Below are 17809 nucleotides of genomic sequence, written 5' to 3'. Positions count from 1 at the left end.
CTAGGGCACTATTACCTTCTAAAAGAACACCCCACACTTTTTCTCAAAACAACATAAACCCCATACCACATAAGTTCCCACTTTCATACAGCATCCTCATGTCTGTTCTTTACTGAGTTGCTGATCTTTTAAAAATTTTATACTAAAAAGGCTACTTTAAAAATAACCTCCCCACTTGATTGCTCCTAAAGGCCACTGCCCACAAAACTAAGTCGTGTTGTTGTAATAATGGCTCTGGGAGGCAGAGAATGACCACTACCATCGAGCCCCTTTGGCAGAAAGGGCTCGGCCCAGGAATCAGGGAAGGGAGTCCTGGGGGCTTTCCTCAGCTGGGCAGGCCTGGCCTCTGAAGCCCTGACCTGGGCCAGCTAGAGCTGGACCATGGGGAAATCTGAGAGGGGATGAAAGGTAGCCGGCCAGGATCCCATTTAGAAAATCAAAGGTTCCACTGCCCCCACGCTGCTCCTGGGTCCCCTCCCCAATTATACAAGGTCATCAAGGACTGAAGGGAGCTGACAAGGACAGGGAGCACCAGGTGATGACTCGATCAGGTCTCAAACCCCAGCTCTTGTCGTTTTAAAAAAGTGGCACTTCTAGGATTTTTTCTAAACATAAGAGAAACCGAACACCAGCCTTGGAGCTGAGAGAAGACTGCATTTAATTCAAGTCCATATAGATTTATTAAACATCTTTAGTGGGTGATGCTAGGCAAATTACTTAACTTCTGGGGCTCAGTGTCCCCATCTATAAAACCAGAGAGCTTTGATGGATGATGGCCTCTAAGGTCTCACCTAAGCCTCCCACCATAACCCTGAGAGGTGGGCATTACAGGTGGGGAAAATGAGTCTCATTTTCTTTGGTGACCCAGTCACCCCATGACCCCACCTTCTGAGCCCTGGAATGACACCAGGCTCCAGCTCCCACAAGACACCCCACGTTCCTTCTGATCTTTCTATGGCTGCCCCAGGCCTGGCCCCTGGTCTGCACCTCCCAGCCTCCCTGGACAAGCAGCCTTTCCTGATGTCCCCCAATGACGGCACCTTCCCTCAATTTATCCTGCACATATTCGGTTGGCGCACGGTCATTTGCATGTTGTCTCTCCCATCAGATGGGAAGCTCCTCCAGGGCAGGGACTGTCTTTGGTCTTTCTCTGTAATCCCCAGCATTTACAGAGCCTGGCACTCATCGGGTGCTTAATCAATGCTGGCTGACTGACAGTTCTGCAATCCAGACAATGAGAGGCTATTCCACAATAGACGGAAGAGACACAAATATCCTGTGCCTTTCTGCCCCAAACTCCCAAGGCTCACAAAGTGAAAGCTGGAAGGGACCTCAGAGGCTTATCTAGTCTGGTTCTACAGATGAGAAAAAGGAGGATCAGGGAGGTTAAGTGATTGGCCCAGGGTCCTACAGCTAGGAAGTACCAGAGGCAGAATTTGAACCCAGGTCTTTCTGCCTCCAATTCCCCATCTCTATAGCCAACCCCTACCCTCCCTTTACCCTGGGCCCCCTCCTGGCTCTCCATTCCTTTCCCAGCAGTTTGCAGGACCAGGTAGAAGCAACTGATTTAAGATCTCCTTGGGGAACGGCTGAAATAAATAGCAGGATAGTGATGTTCTCCATCCTCCAATGGAGTCACAATCCTGGTGATCTTCAAGGTCCTCAAGGGGGGAAGGCCTTGCTCTCTGTCACTTATTTCTAGGGTCTCTTCCTATCTCTCAAGAGGAGGGACTGGAGCCGTCAGAGAGAAAACCAGGGGGAGAGCCAAATGAACAATCGAGCTGAAGGAGAGCCTCAGATTCTGAGCAGCCCCCCTAAACATCTGGGAACTTACTGGCTTTGGAATCTGGCAGTCTATGTAGTGGCCCTAGTGATTTTCTACTGCCTGGGGGGAAAGGAGGTTTATTCCCAGGTTCTGCCACAATGAATCACACCTTGTTTATGAATGGTGATGATAACAACAACGGTGACTGACAGTTATATAGCACTTTAAAAGTCTGAAAAGCACTTTAGAAGTAATTATCTCATTTAACCCTCTCCACATTCCCATGAGGTACTTCCGCATGATAGGTGTTACAGTTTAGGGGAAGGTATAGTCAGGCGATCTCTACTTCTGATAGCTTAACAGCACCTACTATGTGCTTAGTGCTGGGAATACCTGGAAAGGCAAAAACCAACCAACCAAATCCCCATCCCTGCTCTCTGGTGGTGAATGTTCCCATGTGGGGAGGACATCACACAAACATCTGGGTGTGTGCAGATACACAGATACATACAGAATGTACACACATAAGAAGGAAATGGGAAGGCATCAGGCAAATATTCCCTTCTGAGAAAGAATACTTGGGTCCAAAGCCCATCGGACACTTTGTACCTACTAAGCATTTGTTTTTTCATCTGGAAACGCGAACTGGAGAGTTACAGCCAGAAGGGACTTCAGAGACAAGGCCATCAATCCAGAGGAATGCTCACAGGGGCCTCCAGAATCAGTTTAAAATGTCATTGGGAAACATTTCACAAAATAAGTAAAAAGACAACAAGACATGATCAATATGTGTCCCAAAAGGATCCTATCACATGGATCCATGGGCCCCCTTTTATATCTGAATTGGACACCAGCCTCCTCCTTTTACAGAGAAGGAAGGGAGTAAAGTCACAGAGGAATCCGAATTCAGGTCTTCCGGGCTCCAAGCCTAGCACTCCAGTCACACTATCCCTCTGCCCCAGCAAGGGAGGAAATCCTTTTTTTTTTTAAGCTATACAAGAATAACATAATCCTATTATAGGAAAACGCACACATCATTCAATCAATACGCATCGATTAAGTGCCTACTATATTCCCTGCACTTTTCTAAGTGCTCAGGATAAATTGGATACAATTAAGGAAGATCCAGGAAAGCTTCCTGTTTAGCTAAGACTGGAAGGAAGCCAAGGCGATGGAGCCGGGACGGAAGGGAGGGCACTCCAGGCATGGGGCACAGCCAGAGGAAATGCCTGAGTCGGGAGATGGAGAGTCTTGTTAGAGGAAAGGGCAGCAGGTGCAGGAAGGGAAAGGTGAGCATGAGCCCCCTCCCCATGACTGCCCACCAAACCGGCAGTAGCGGTCCAGAAGGGAGGGGAGCGGCGCCCCTGCGGGCTGCGTGGGGCCCTGGGGCCTCAGTTTCCCCATGAGCAGCGAGGTGGCTGGGAGGGTAGAGGATAGAGCCTGGAGTGGGGAAGCCCCGAGTTCAAGTCCAGTCTCGGGCACTTCCTAGCTGTAGGACCCTGGACCAGAACTTAGCCCTGCTTGCCTCAGTTTCCTCATCTGCAAAAGGAGCCGGAGAAGGAAATGGCAGATCGCTGCAGTATCTCTGCCAAGAAAACCCCGAGTGGGATCTGGAGGTCGGCCTCGCCCGAACACCCCCTCCCCCCGCCCCGCGCCTGGAGCCAGGTCCCTGCCCCGCCCCCTCCCACGGGGCGGCCAGTCCCGGCCTCCAAGGCCCTGGGTTCGAGTCCCGGGTCGGTTCCCGGCGGCCCGCGCGGCCCTGGGCGTCTCCGGCGGAGGAGGGGCGCGGCAGGGGACGCCGGGACACTCACCCGCGCACGATCCGGTAGAGCAGCACGCCGGCGGCGGCGCACACGGTGACCCCGAGGCCGCCGGCCAGGCCGCCCGTGGGGCAGCCGGCCAGCAGCGCGCTCACGGCCTCCATGGTGGCTCCTCCCGCCGCGGCCCGCGGCCAGACCGGGCCGAACGCAGGGGCGCGGGGCGGCCGGGCCGGGCCGGGCAGACAAAGCGGCGGGGCCCCGGCGCGAAGGGCTGCGGGGCGACGCCAAGAGCCGCAAGCTCGCCCGCTCGCTGCACGAACGTGCCGGCGCCGCGCGCGCCTCCCGCCGTGACCTTCTCCGCCTCGCTTTGGCAGCGGCGCCCCGCCGCCCCCCCGCCGCGGGCGCGCGCCCGCCGCGCAGCCAATCAAGGCGGCGGGAAGACGAGGGGGCGGGCCGAGCGGGGCAGGGCCGCTACTGGCCGGCGCAGGGCCCGCCCCCTCGTTTTCCCGGCGTCCGCCCCGGGAACTGCGGGACCCCGGGCGTCGGGATGCGGCACGCACGTCTGGCCCGACCTCGGGAGCCTCCCCTGAAGCCCCGGATGGTGGGAGAAGGGAGGGAGGCTGGGGGCCTGGTCCTGGGTTTCCCCGTTGGCCCAAGGCTGGCTCTCTTCATTGGCGCGCTGGGCTGGGCCCGCCCGGCGCCCCCCCACCCCCACCCCCGGGGGCCCAGCCCAGTGTAGCTGCAGCTAGCCGGGGCTGAGCTTGCCACCACCGCACCGCGCCCACCCACACCTGTAGTAACACTCCCGGCAGGCAGACAGGAACGATGCCCGGAGACGTCCGCTCTGACGAGCGTTGCACCCAGATCCCGAGCCCTCAGTTTAACCAGCTTCGCCCCAGCCCCGGCTGGGCTCCTCCCCCCACGCACCCGAACAGAAGCACGCCGCTTCGCGTCCCCCTCCTCCGCAGGGCCCCGGCCGGCTCCCCCAGCCCCCCAGCCCGCTCGGACACAAGGACAGCGGAGCCCCGGTGGAGCTGTGACTGTTTATTGTTCATGGCTTCTCGGCCCGCAGTTACAGCAGTTTCGGAGAAGGCTCCCTGACCAGCGAAGGAGACAATGTAACCCTGGAATGCAGCCGGCTGCAAACCCCCTGCGTGCGAAACGTTAGCATCCTAGTCACGAGACTGGTTACAAGAAGCACCGAGCTCTCCGTTCCAATCAAGTCCGTGTTTTTATTACACTGAAACAGCACGTGTACAAGAGGAGGCACCAGGAGTGTGCCCTTTTCTCACGCTCGTTACTAGCAGCTCCAAGATACCTTAAACAACTCCTAGGACGTGAAAGAAATGCCCTTGCCTTGTAGAGTTTCTGCTGGAGATCTAGGCAAATGGTTAGAAAACCAGACTTCCTACGAAATATACATTCAAAGCCAACCTCAAGAGGCTGTCGTCATGTGGTTTTAGTCCAAGCTCACTTACAAAATTGTTTTTGGCAGGTCTGTAGGGTGAGGTGTGCCCATGGGCTGAAGGGGCAGGCGGCATGCTTTTGATGAAGTGAGGATGTGGCTACAAGGCCATAAAAATAATTTCACAATCTAAACCGTTTTCTTTCTAGACAGCTGAACATTTTTGCTGATCTCAGCAGTCTGAAAGCCTGGGCTATAAGCAGCATGAAAAAATAATGAAATATAACTGAGGAAAAAACAAGACCCCATCTGTTCCGGTCCACATGCTGTCAACGCTGAAGTTTGACTGACACCAGCAGGGTGGAATCTGGGCAGATTACAAATCAGCCCTCCTTCTGGAGCACATTTTTACTAAAAAAAAATTAATGCCCAACATGATAGTACAACTGAACATAAAAGAAGGACACAAACAAAACTTATACTTAAATTAAATAGCATGATTTAATTTAGTAGCTGCTTAATTCTGAATTCTTAAGTTAAAAAATTGTAATTAACTATTAACGTTAATGAATTAAAACCTTCCAGAAAGCATGAATCCAAAAGGAAAAGTCCAGCAGGTGACAAGAGCCAGAGAAGTTTCAGCCCTTCCTGCATCAGTCTCTTTAAACTCTCAACATCAATGGAGAAACCGCCCTGCAGTTTTTGTTTGCTTCCTGTAATGCTCATTCCCGGCCCATCACTTGGTATGGTCTTCCAGTAAGTACACAATGAGCTCGTAGGTGGACAAGACGATAGCGGTATTGGGGATCTGCCGGATGAGCTGCGCAAAGAGTCCTCTGTAGAAAGCCAGATAGCCTTCTTCTCGTGCTATCAGGCGGGCGGTCTGAATGAAAGCCTTGTACTTGGTGCCCTCTTCTCGAAGTCGGGTTCTTATCACTTCTACAAGGAGAAATACATATTTAGTGGGGGAGATGAAAACTATGTCCAAATAAAAAAACTGCAGCGTGATCAGAGAGGTTACAGCCAGGGAAAGACAGAAGGCTACCATTCTTCTCCCCTCTCTAAAGCTTGTACACACTTCTTTATTTACATATTGTACCCCCACAATGGTAGGTGCAAGCTGATTGAGGGACAGGACTCTGATTCCTCCAGTGCTGATCACAGTACATGACACACAGGAATCACTTCATAACTGCTGGGTGATAAGGTCCAAAAGCCATGATTCCTAGTCTAAGCTTTTGCCATTGACATCACGTTGTCATTGCCTGTGATAATTCACTCCACTCTGCATCTGTTTCCACCTCTAATCCTACCACCAAGCAGCTAATGAGGCCTGGATACCAACTCCCACCTCCTCTGCTCCCCTCTCTTCTGGAGGGCTCAGTATCAAACTCCTCCCAATGGACTCTCGGAGCACTGCGCGTTGCATCTCTGGGTCTGGCACAGAACAGATCACCCCCCCAAAGCCGGGAAGCCCCTGCTGTCCTGTGCACCAACCTTTCCTCACTCCCACTTTCTTGCCTTGTGTGTTGTATCCCCCCTTTGACGGTAGGGGCTGCTTTTTTATTAGCTGTATTCTCAATGTTTCAGTGCCTGGCACACTGTAGGCACTTAGTAAATGTTTACTGGATTGGATAATGGCCTGTTCATAAGTGCAGGATTCCCCCATTTCTTGGGCAGAAACAAAACTATGCATATTAAAAATAGAGGATGACCATCTATCCACAAGGAGGGGCAGTAAGGTGAATTTTCACAGTTTACCTATGCTCATTACACACTCTCATTACTGTGTATAGATATGTAGTAATACATCTTCTGAGGGCATATTTATGAAATTAAAAAATTCCAAAAATAAGATCTAAAACCACTTTAATCATTATCTCTGCCTTGCAAACTCCAAATAACTACTCCCTTGAAAGAATGTTTTCCATATAGCCCTATGTTCTCAGTAGTTCACTACCCTGCTAGCTGAAGGCCAACAGCATACCATGTGGATAAGCAATACAGGAAGCACACCCCTTCGAAATAGCAGCAGCAGCCATAAGTCCAAAAAAGTTGGTGGAGTTTCTGCTTCTCTCAGTTCCATTTGCAGAGGGAGTTAACGGGACCTCTTTTAGCCATTTCTTTAAGCTTTCATAAATAGCAAAACAGATGATGGTCTCAGAAATGCCAGCGTACGAGGCAGTTAATCCTCTATAGAATCCACGAATGCCTTCGGTCTGGTAAACGTAACGAGCACATTGGACAGTGTTCATTTGTTTGGAGCCCCTTACTCTGCAGAGGAAAAAAATAAAAGAGCAATTAACATACAGATTAGTTTTAATTCTTACCACTACAACAAACTACCAACTTAGAAAACTAGAATGAAGATCCTCTAATCAACATTTATATGTGATTAAGACTGACAGTGATAATAGATTTTGGACTCCTGCTAACCATCAGACCTTCAAGCAGAGCTCAGAAGAAAAAAATCATTCTTTTCTCCCTGTACCCTCAAACCTGAATTTTCCACACAAATCAAGTATCAGGGGTTCTGCATATGCCACTTTAAAAACTGGCTGCACTAAACAAGACTGGCACACTAACCACCTGGGTTGAATTGTCACATCAACTTAACTTTTTATAGCACCTAAACAAGAAAATAATCATGGCAAGACTACATCTTCCCATGTTATATAGACATAAAGTGTATGAAACAAAATAAAAAGATTAGACAAATTAATTAACACCAGAGAGGAAATGCCATAATACAAATTTTGAAACATCAGTTTCTGGCATAAACCCAGTCATAAGACAAAATAAGACTTTGAGGAACATTATCCTAATGAATTACTATGTCTTTACACTTGGAGGTTTATTTTGATGGATGAATTTCATTGATGTTGGCATTTTCTGTGTACAGTTTTGTTTCCAATTTCATTCACTCAATCAATCAAAAGCACCTGCTAGGTACAAATGACTGTGCTAGAGGCTGGGAATACAAAAAGAAAAGCTGAACAGTGAGGTTGCTGACAAGGCAAAAAAGAAATTCATTCAAATTGAGAGAGCAGATGCTGCTTTGGACAACCATGGTGCCGAGGACTGCAGTGCTAAGGAAGCTTTCCTTCCTCTGTGGATGGCAGTATCTAAAAGCAGAGGCTTTGTATGGGAAAAAACCACCTTCAGGACTAACAGGCAGATTGCTACCAACCAATTAGGGATATGGAAATAAGCAAAACTTCATGTATGCCATACTCAAAATTTTAATTATTTGTAAACTGCCTAGCAGTACTCTGTAGGGCACACCAGATACAGAGGCAAGTCCAAGGAAAATGGTTCTTGTTTATGATAGCCTTCCTCTGAGTCATCATTAAACAATCTTTTATTTAGTTACTGAGTATTATACACAGGTAAAAAAAATCCTTTGTCAATCAATATGCAGTCGGACACATATGCAGAACAAACATATATAGGTGGTTTTAAAAGACTTAGAAACTAAAATTCAATGAATTACTTACTTTCGTTCTAACTGCATCCGGGTTTTAACCATCCATATAGGATTCATTAAGGTATTTGTGATAAAAGCTAAAAGAGAAACATAGTACAACCGTAAGGGCAAGGAGAAAGCATTTATACAGCACCTACTGTGTGCCAAGAGCTTTGCTAAACACTTTACAAAGATGATCTCTTGACCCTTTTAACAACCGCAGGAGGTAGATGTTGTGATTATCCTCATTTTACAGCAGAGGTTAGTTAACTGAATTGTCCTGCGTCTTACATGGAGTAAGGGTCTGAGACTGGATTTGAATTCAAGTCCTCCTGACCCCAGGCTGAATAATCTCCATCCATTGTGTGGGCACCTAGCACTAAGATCACTGAAGAGAACGGAGAGTATAAACCAGGTACTTGTTCAAATTGTGTAAATGCAAACTGACAGCTAGAAGCAGCTATAGTCTGCCCATAGTTACTACTATCAACTGAAGGGCTGATAGACTGAAGTCACACTTCCTACGATTTGAAATGTCTGACAGAATCTCAGAATTTGGAGGGACTTTTTGGCAGCCCAGTGGTGAATGACTCAAGGTCAACTCATTCTGATGTTACACTACGATTCAAAGATTCTAAAGAACTGGCCTCGCCCGACTGTGTCCTGAACCAGCAACACCTCAAACCTGCAGGTGGCGCTGCTGCTATTTCTTCTGAGCTCTGGGGTAGCCTGGGGGGAGCTAGGATCACAAGTACCAGCCTGGTACTGACTTAGGGAAATGTGTTGAACCAAATGCCAGTTCTCCCAGCCAGCCTCCTACCACACACAGCAAGTTGTCCAGGATCCTCATTCTATTATTCATAGGCAAGTTTTTCCAAGCATCCTCACAAGAACCTTACAAAGGAGGTGCTGTTACTGTCTCCATTTTATAGGAGAAAAGTCGGCCTGAGAGTTTTCATGTGACTTGCCTAGGATCACACAGTTAAGTGCTTGCGAAAGGATCTGAATTCAGGTTTCCCTGACAGCTTCCAAGTCCAGGACTCTATCCACTGTGCCACCTCTACCCCCATATCATAAAATGTATCTGGGGTGTGTATACAGATTTTTCCAAAGAATTTTTGGAAAACATCTTTCTCAAAAGTGTAGTTTTTCTATTTATTTCCTCAGCAATCACAATTCCAGAAAAAGGAGAATAAAAACAAAAGGCTAAAAAACTTCATTATAAGGACTCAACATTTTTAAAAATTAAGAACGTAAAACTTGGATTAGTAATTCGAAACTTGGATTTATTGATTATGTGAGGGAAATTACGTGCGGAAATTATGTGGAGTGACCAAAGACATGGAAGACTGAAGTGTCTAAGACTGGAGAAAAGTTACAATTTAATCAGGGAGATAAAACCATACACAAAAAAACATCAAAATACCTTATAAAGAAACATGTAAGCCAGTGAAGGTCAGTAACATGTCAGGTGAAGTATGAACCAGAGAATAAACGTTTTAGTCTGAAAGAAATAGGGGAAAGTCCCCAAATACACTTATTGAAGGCAATGCCGTGAAGTTTCAGACTACCCTCTTTCATGAGAAATAAATACAAAAGAAGACCAGCTAACTTAAACACAGTCAATAATACAGCAATTCCAGTGCTTCAGGGGAGGAATTATTCAGCTGCCACCAAAATGACCCACCTGCAGAGCCAGAGGAAAAGATGTGCACAATGTTGCTGTTAGGCACAAAAATGCCATTAAACTGTTCTTTGGCCTTGGAGTAACACCCAAAGTATACAGCCCTATTAGAGAAGAGAAGGAAACTCTGAGAAACAGCTAAAGAACTCAACAGTCTGTACAGCATCTGTATCTGAAAAATGAAGGTAATATCAATCTGCAACAAAGCCCAAAGCTCTTCCATGCCAAGATCAACTTCAGGCAGAGCAGGGAATTCTTGTCTCTCCAGGAATTGTACACAATGGTATTTTCCAGAATAGCAGAAATACCGTATGAGGGATTTACCAGATCAATGATGAGTATGTGTCCAATTTTTCAGTTTTTTTACGGAAAATTTCTTGTAACTATACTATACTTTAGCAAATTGAATGTCTGAATTTATCAAAGGAATTGCCAGTGTGGCAACACCTTCCATGGATGCAGATCATAAGATAATTTCGAGGGCACTGACAGTGCATAGAATGCTAGACTTGTAGTCATGAAGACTTAAGATTTAAATTCTGGCTCAGACACTTACTAGTTATGTGACCTTGGGCAAGTCACTTAACCTCAGCCTCAATTTTACGTAAAATGGGGAAAATACCTTATAGGGTTCTTCTGAGGTTCAAATGAGTTACCAATTGGTACAGCAATTTGTAAACCCTAAACTGCTATATTAATGCTAGAAATTATTATTGACTGACTTATTAAACTAACAATTGAATAAGCATCAGAGGCAGGATTCCAACCCAGGTCTTTTTGGACCTGAGCCCAGCATTCTATCCAAGCTGTCTTTGGCTGTGGTACATTAAATGTCATAATTAACTTAGAATTCTCTTGATGATTAAGGGTTAGAGACATTAAGCCGCCCCTTTTCAGAGGGGCTGAGGGTGTGGAAGGTGCTCTGATCAGCCCATCTGGCATCTGCTCTCACTGGTGTGCCTCTCCTCTCTTCCCACAGAGGGATCTCAGTTCTTTGTCATCACTTCCCCTATCCTCCCCCCCCATGTCTTGCTGACCACTGTCCTCTTCTTTCTTGCTTTTTTCCTCTTCATCTCCTTCTGCCATTTCTGAGTTTCAACACTAGAGTGCTCCATTCTTCTGTTATTGATCATGGTGTCCCCTATATAATCTTCAAATACGCAAGTCCCTTGAACTATGTTCATTATTGCTTATGTTTACCAAGAGATTTTCATCTACTCAAAAATAGCCAACATTTCCACGCATTTGATATGTTGCTGAATATGAATTTCAACTATGGTAACTCATGAAATTTGAAAAAGACTGAACTAATCCCTCAGATTCAGCAAGAACAGAGATTTTATTTCCTCCATGTACTCCTATATTATAAACTTTTTAACACACTATTGGTTGGTAACTTTATCTAATACTGTGTAAAGGACTAAGCTGTACAATGAAAGGAAGTATTTTTACAAAAGGTAAATTGATAGCTTCAGTCTAAAAGAGAAGAGCATATTCATTTTTAATCTAAAGATAAAATGATAAGTAATCAGACCTCCAAGTATAATATGGTTCCAACATTTTATTGGATAAATAATGTATAAATTAAATATTAATATACTCCCAACACATGAATAAAGAAATTTAGCAATATTACTTTGATTTTTAAAAAAGATCATCTTATAGAATAAGGCATATGAATATTTTCTCATTCTTACCTTGATGGTGCAACTCCAACCAAGTTTGGACCCAAGCCTCTAAAAAGCGACCTTGGTCCTTCTTTCTCCAAAATTGACCTGGACAATAAAAACACCCATCAAAAACCTACGTGCATGACCCTATGCAAAATTATGAAACTTAATCAGTTAGCCATCAAAATTAGTTCATTGGAAGAGGCAGAATCACACACTGGATACTTCTGTCCACTTGCAACAGTACGGAATGTAGTAACTGGGACCCTCTTTTTGCTACGAGTATAAAAATATGCTTAAAGAACATTAGTATACAGTCTATAAAAGGTGCTAAATAGATTTTCTGAAATAATTGAGTTGTTTTGAAAAACAACTCCCTTTCTTCATTCATATAGGAGTAAAATATCCAGCACCTATATAATTAGCTAAAATCGTAACATAAGGTGAAAGAATTTAGTTAAAATCATCCATTTAAAAGTAAGGCTCACCATGCAAAGAATACAAAGTTTAAAAGGTGTTCTTTATTTGAATTTTTTGATTCCATTCTCTATCTTTTGAAGCAACAGGAATCTCCAAAACCACGCATTCAGGTTCATACCAGGATCATTATTTGTGCATAAGTTTTAAACATTCATTTCACAGTATAGCTGCATACTATGTAACAGCTGAAAGTTCAATATCTCCAAGGAGATTGGTGTGACTGAAAACTTGACATATTTACAGTGAATTTTCCTTCCTAGACTACCGTAATAAATTTGGACATATGCCTAAGGGTTTTCCCCCATGAAAAACGCTGGCTTTTAAAGTTTAGGTCAAGAAGAAATAAGTCAGCGTCAATAATGCCCACAAAATTGCAATTAACCAAAAAGGAAAGAGACAGAGGAGTTAGAAAGCTCTGAGGCTGGAAGTCCTCCCTCTGACACATCCTGGCTAAGTCACACTTGTTCAGTCACGTTCCGCTCTCAATGCCCCAGGCAACTCGCTAATTCTATGAGTTGCAGAGTGTTTGCCACTAACCCTTTCAGACTGTAGTGTTTGTGGCTTACAATGGCCCTTAATTTTCTACTCCTAGGAGGTGTTCCTTACTGGCAAGTATAAACCGAAGCATTTACTGTTTGACTCTGGGTTAAGAGGCTCCATGAGCCAATTTAGTTTTTCCTTCTCCCCATGTGCAATGAACATGCACATCACTTGTGCTTCTCTTACACCAAATGTAAAGTCTCAAAGAAAAAATTTCCTAAACTCAGCCGGATCCTATACTGAGGTTGTCCAGTGAAATGTAACGGGTGGATACCACTTCAGCATGAGCTATACCTTTGGCCACTGCCATTATCTTCAATAATGAAATTCATGAGAAAGATTTTTTCAAATGGATCAAAAACTTTAAAAAGCATCTCGTTTGTTTGTGGCCATCAGTGAAGTACACTGCAGCATTACGATCCATTTAAAGCACAATCAGAAGCAGCCTTGGCTGCAGGAAGCTCAAGCCCTCTAATTTATAATGCAGCAGAGTCCTCAAGCGACTCACTCTCTGCAGAACTGCAGTTATGCAGATGAACACCACCAGGCCAAACTGCATATTACATGATCCAATACTGTAACCTATTAGCATCTTTACGTAATTTTTTTCTAGAGCAACAAATTTCTATGATGGGACATGTTAGCATCAAGATAAGATTAGGACCTGGCACAAAGTAGATACTTGCACTGAAAGAAATGAAACATTTAGAGACGAAAACAAATGTTTCCCCAACTATCTAAGGAAAAGATTACGTTAATCACTGCATGCAAGTCAAAAGATATAAACCTTTTAAAATATCAATTATTAAGACAAAGGTTGCATCCTTAACAAGTTATGTTACTTTCTAGGGTTTTATTAAACTTAAGAGTTCCAAAGGTCAGATTAGGGCTCGATAACTGCCCATTTTCCTATCAAATAGCAAGGAGTATCTCAGCCACTTAAAGCCCAAGAGCTCTGAAATTCACCCTGAAAACTTTTAAACAAGGAACTATCTAAAACAAACTGGTCAATGACCACCAGCTGCTAAATTTACATTAAGCCTGTATCCAATGATGAAAATTTGGCCTCTTTTTAAATACTTCTATCTTATTGCAGAATTCATAATTTAAGGCCCTTATTACTCTACTCCGATATGACTAACACAAGACAGACAGCACCAAATATGTCTTATTTGCCTTTTGCAGTACTAACTAACCTATTTGGTTAATGGCTACTTTCAAATGATAGCCTGACTGGTTTTGAAAAATAATGTTCAAGGCTAACAGGTAATACCTTAAACTTTAAACAAATTATCATATTTTCAGTTCCTCACTGTGGACTTTGATACATGCTAGGAATGTTAGTTTTCATGTCTTCTTTGGAAAATTTGAACAAAGAATGCATAATATATCCCAACTGTCAATCTTTCCATTTTAAAAATCATTTCCACTTATTTAGTGAGCTTAACACTAGATACATTTTTCACTTAAATGAGAAGCTCTCTCAAGCTCTTCCTTGACTCATGGGACATAGATCCTAAAAGAGGTTCCTTTTTAGCTATTTACTGAGGTCACCCAAAACTGAATAAGGATTTATGCAGTATACCCCTGTTGACACCCATGGAACAGCTTCCCTATTACAGTAAATGTAAATTCATTAGTCATGAATTATTTGGCAAGCATATGAGGAAGTTCATTTTCAGAGTTAATCAGTTGACAGAATACTTGTCTCAGTTTCAACATTTCAAAATATCTCCTAAAGTAGGATATTAATGCTTAAACTTATGAAGGGGCAAACCAAGGTGGTGCTTCTAGGATTTTTGTATAATCTAGCACTTGAATTTAAAATAGCTGATTTTTCCACTGTTAAAAGGTCTTCATAAACAAAATAAGGAAGGTGAGAATTCACAAATGGATGGATTTCGCACTGGAACTATGCTCCTTTTCCAGTGTTATAATGCGCGGGAGACACAGGTGAGGACATGAGCTACCCTCCCTCATTCCTTAGTCCTGATTTTCTCCCAGTCTCCCCCTTCTCTGTTTTCCTGTGCTTTATCCTACCACCGCTTATTCATCTGGGGACTGGCCTGCTCACCAGCCAGCAGCTAGCTGGTCAATATGTGCCCAACAAGCACCTGATGCAAGTCTGGCATTCATTATGAGCAAAATGCAATGTACCTTTAAAAAAAAAATCTAAGCATTTCCTGATGTATTCCTTTTTGCAAAGAATGTGAATGAACTCAAAATACTCTTAAATATCACAAATACTAAAGAAAAAGACAATTTTACACCATCTTCTATGCTGCCACAAACTAAAAGAAAACATATTTTAACTAAAAAGCTACAAGGCACTGTTTTCCAGGTACATGCTTCAGATGTCTGTAGTTAGCATCTCCTGAGCATCTAAGTTTTGCTAAGAACAAGGAAGTATAATAACTTCTCCTTAAGTGGCTCAGGCACAAAGACAAACATTTTCAAAACAGCCTCCTTCCTATTATTTGCAACTCCCAGCAGGCAGTCCCCTCCTCTTTTCATCTTCCACACTTACTCACTCCATCACCAAAGGGACCTCGCCAACTCCTTCAGTCTCACTTTAGTTTCCTCTTATGAAGGCTACTCTAGATTTAATCACAAACTGCTGACATTTTGTGCAACCTCCCCCCTTGTCATCCAAGGGAGCAAGGTCACATTTGTGTAAATGTTGGTAAAATGGTTAAAAAATTTCATTTAAATTGGATTAAGACCATTCAAACAAAATTTTCATTTCATGTGTTCCATGTTTCAGGTATATTAAACATCATAAAATCAAGAGTTCAGAAAGAAAAATAAAACCACTCACTTCAGAACCTGTAAGAGTCCAGGTGATACTGACGTTGGCCTGACCACTCCCGCTCCACTAATGGTCCCCAGCTGAACTTGAGGATAGTAGACAGTTCGTAAAGCTAATCTTGAAGACTGAAGTCTGGTCTTAATTACCTCTAGAGGACAGGTAAAAATAGCACCAACAGTGCCCCCACATCTGTAAGACAGAATTTAGAACATCAGAAAAACAGCTATAGTGTACATAATCACAAAGTAGAAGCAAAATGCTTATTTTAGTAAACTTCCAACACAGAGTATTTAAATCTCATTTGTTTCCACTAATTCAGAATTAACCTGTCAATGAATTCATCTTTAAAATACATGAGGAAAAAGTTTGCTGAGCCAATTAGTGGCCCAATAAGATCTCAGGAATTTTAAAACAACCAGCATCATTTTAGTCTTTAAATAAAGTTCTAATCATTCTTTACAATTCATTAAAAACAACTCATCGGACTTCTACCTGTGTCTCCTCTTCCTCCCTTCGCACCAGGCCAAATCTAACAGCCAGAACATGGGACCCAGATGAGCTGAGTTTCATATACTGTGTCTGACACACTGCAGCTGTGTGATCCTGTAAAATCATTTAGTATCCCAGGTAGCTCTCTAAAAAATGTAGATTGTTGTAGAGAAATTGTTTATCTAGGTAAGCACAGAGAGTTCCCTCACTAACAAATGATATCACAGGTCCAGACCAAAAGAAAAAAAATCTATGTATTTCAGAGGCTTTTAAGGCTGGAAAGGTCCTGAAAAGCCATCAAATCCAATCTCCTAATTTTATAGAAAAGGAAACTGAAGCACAGAGAGGTTTAGTTATGTATCCACAGTCACATAACTAGTAAATGTCTAGAAGCAGAATTCAAACTTAGGACTTCCACACTCCAAGTCAGGCTGACCATCCACTTTCACCACTCAGCACCTAGCAGCTTGTAAATGTCATCCTGTGTCAACTAAAGACTATAGTTTTCTCTGCCAAAATAATCTGTCTCGTATAAAAACTGACAGGAATTTAGAGTTTGTGTTAACTTCTGTTATAAGGTTGTATTTTTTTACTTGAAAATAAAAAACTGGATTTCTGGCCAAAGATGGCTGTCTGAATAAAGGCAGATAGCAGCAACAACTTAAATAGAGCAACAAATGAAATCATGATCAAGAACTCCTATGACAAACTATAATAAGCGATTTATTCCACCCTAGAACTTCATAAGCCCATAGGCTTGTGGTAGAAAACCTGGGTAAGAACCAGAGCGCAAATGAAGAAAGCACTGACCACACCTTTCCCCAGATCAAACCACCTTGGAAGCACAGAAAACTTATAGAATCTCAGAACTCTCTGTGAACAGAGCAGGTAGAAAAAGTCTGAAATCTGGCACATTTGCCCCTTGGCTCCAGATCACAAGAGTCTAACAAAGTTTAAAGTCAAGAAATATGAATAAACAACAAAAAAAGAATCTTACTGTAAAAAGCTACTATGGTGACAAAGAAGGTCAATACATAAATTCAGAAGACGATGTGAAAACACCTATAGGCAAGGCCTCTAAGAAAAATACAGATTAGATACAAGTCCAACAAGAACTCCTGAAAGAAATTTTTTAAAAAGACTTTTTTTAAAGAGCAAAAAAAAATTTTTTTAAACCAAGTAAGAGTAGTAGAGGAAAAATTGGAGAAAGAAATGAGAGCAATGTAAGAAAATTATAAGAGAATTAACTGTTTGGGGGGGAAAAAAGGGCCACCAAAAAAACACTGAAGAAAGAATTCCTTAAAAAACAGAATTGGCCAAATGGTAAAAAATAAAGGGCACAAAACCTCACAAAATTGGTCAAGTGGAAGTTAATGATACCTCAAGAAAGAATAAAACAAAGTCAAGGGAATGAAAATGCAGGCCTTTGGCCTCTGAGGTCTCTAGCACTCTCTGGAAGATCCAGCACTTTGAACCTCAAAAATCTAGCTAGGGATGTGATACAGGGGCTGGAGGTTAGCATCAGAATTCATACATCCCAGACTGAAACCAAGAAGGGTTGACCACTCCACTGAAAAACATCAAAAGGCAGAGCCTGACCCTGGCATAAAGTACCAATTCTGGAACTAAAGCTGGAGAAATTACTAAACCAAAGAAGACACTAGACACCATAAAGAATTACTGCAAATTCAAAGATCTCCACAGGCAAAAGTGTTGCGGGTAGTCTGAGATACAAAAGACA

General features: G+C 43.5%; 2 protein-coding genes across 3 annotated transcripts in view; both read right to left on the bottom strand.

The window, feature by feature from the left end:
- Positions 1-3857, bottom strand: part of TMEM201 (transmembrane protein 201) — a 57659-nt gene extending 53802 nt beyond the window's left edge. Inside the window, exon 1 of one of the 2 annotated variants that reach the window (XM_072608793.1) lies at positions 3577-3857. In XM_072608793.1, the coding sequence (XP_072464894.1) occupies positions 3577-3689 (113 nt within the window). In that variant the 5' untranslated portion in view covers positions 3690-3857. The remainder of the gene's footprint in view (positions 1-3576) is intronic. The other variant, XM_072608792.1, reaches the window with a different exon arrangement.
- A 1555-nt stretch (positions 3858-5412) lies between these two features.
- Positions 5413-17809, bottom strand: part of SLC25A33 (solute carrier family 25 member 33) — a 28248-nt gene continuing 15851 nt past the window's right edge. Inside the window, exons 2-7 of the mRNA XM_072608791.1 lie at positions 15589-15768; positions 11778-11855; positions 10084-10184; positions 8428-8494; positions 6918-7204; positions 5413-5869 (exon numbers count right to left, since the gene is read on the bottom strand). Coding sequence (XP_072464892.1) covers positions 5667-5869; positions 6918-7204; positions 8428-8494; positions 10084-10184; positions 11778-11855; positions 15589-15768 — 916 coding nt within the window. The 3' untranslated portion in view covers positions 5413-5666. The remainder of the gene's footprint in view (positions 5870-6917; positions 7205-8427; positions 8495-10083; positions 10185-11777; positions 11856-15588; positions 15769-17809) is intronic.

This window comes from Notamacropus eugenii, chromosome 5 (assembly GCF_028372415.1).
Source record: "Notamacropus eugenii isolate mMacEug1 chromosome 5, mMacEug1.pri_v2, whole genome shotgun sequence".
NCBI classification, from domain to species: Eukaryota; Metazoa; Chordata; class Mammalia; order Diprotodontia; family Macropodidae; genus Notamacropus; species Notamacropus eugenii.
Note: the sequence above shows the minus strand (reverse complement) of the source record. Positions and strands in the feature narration are given on the sequence as shown.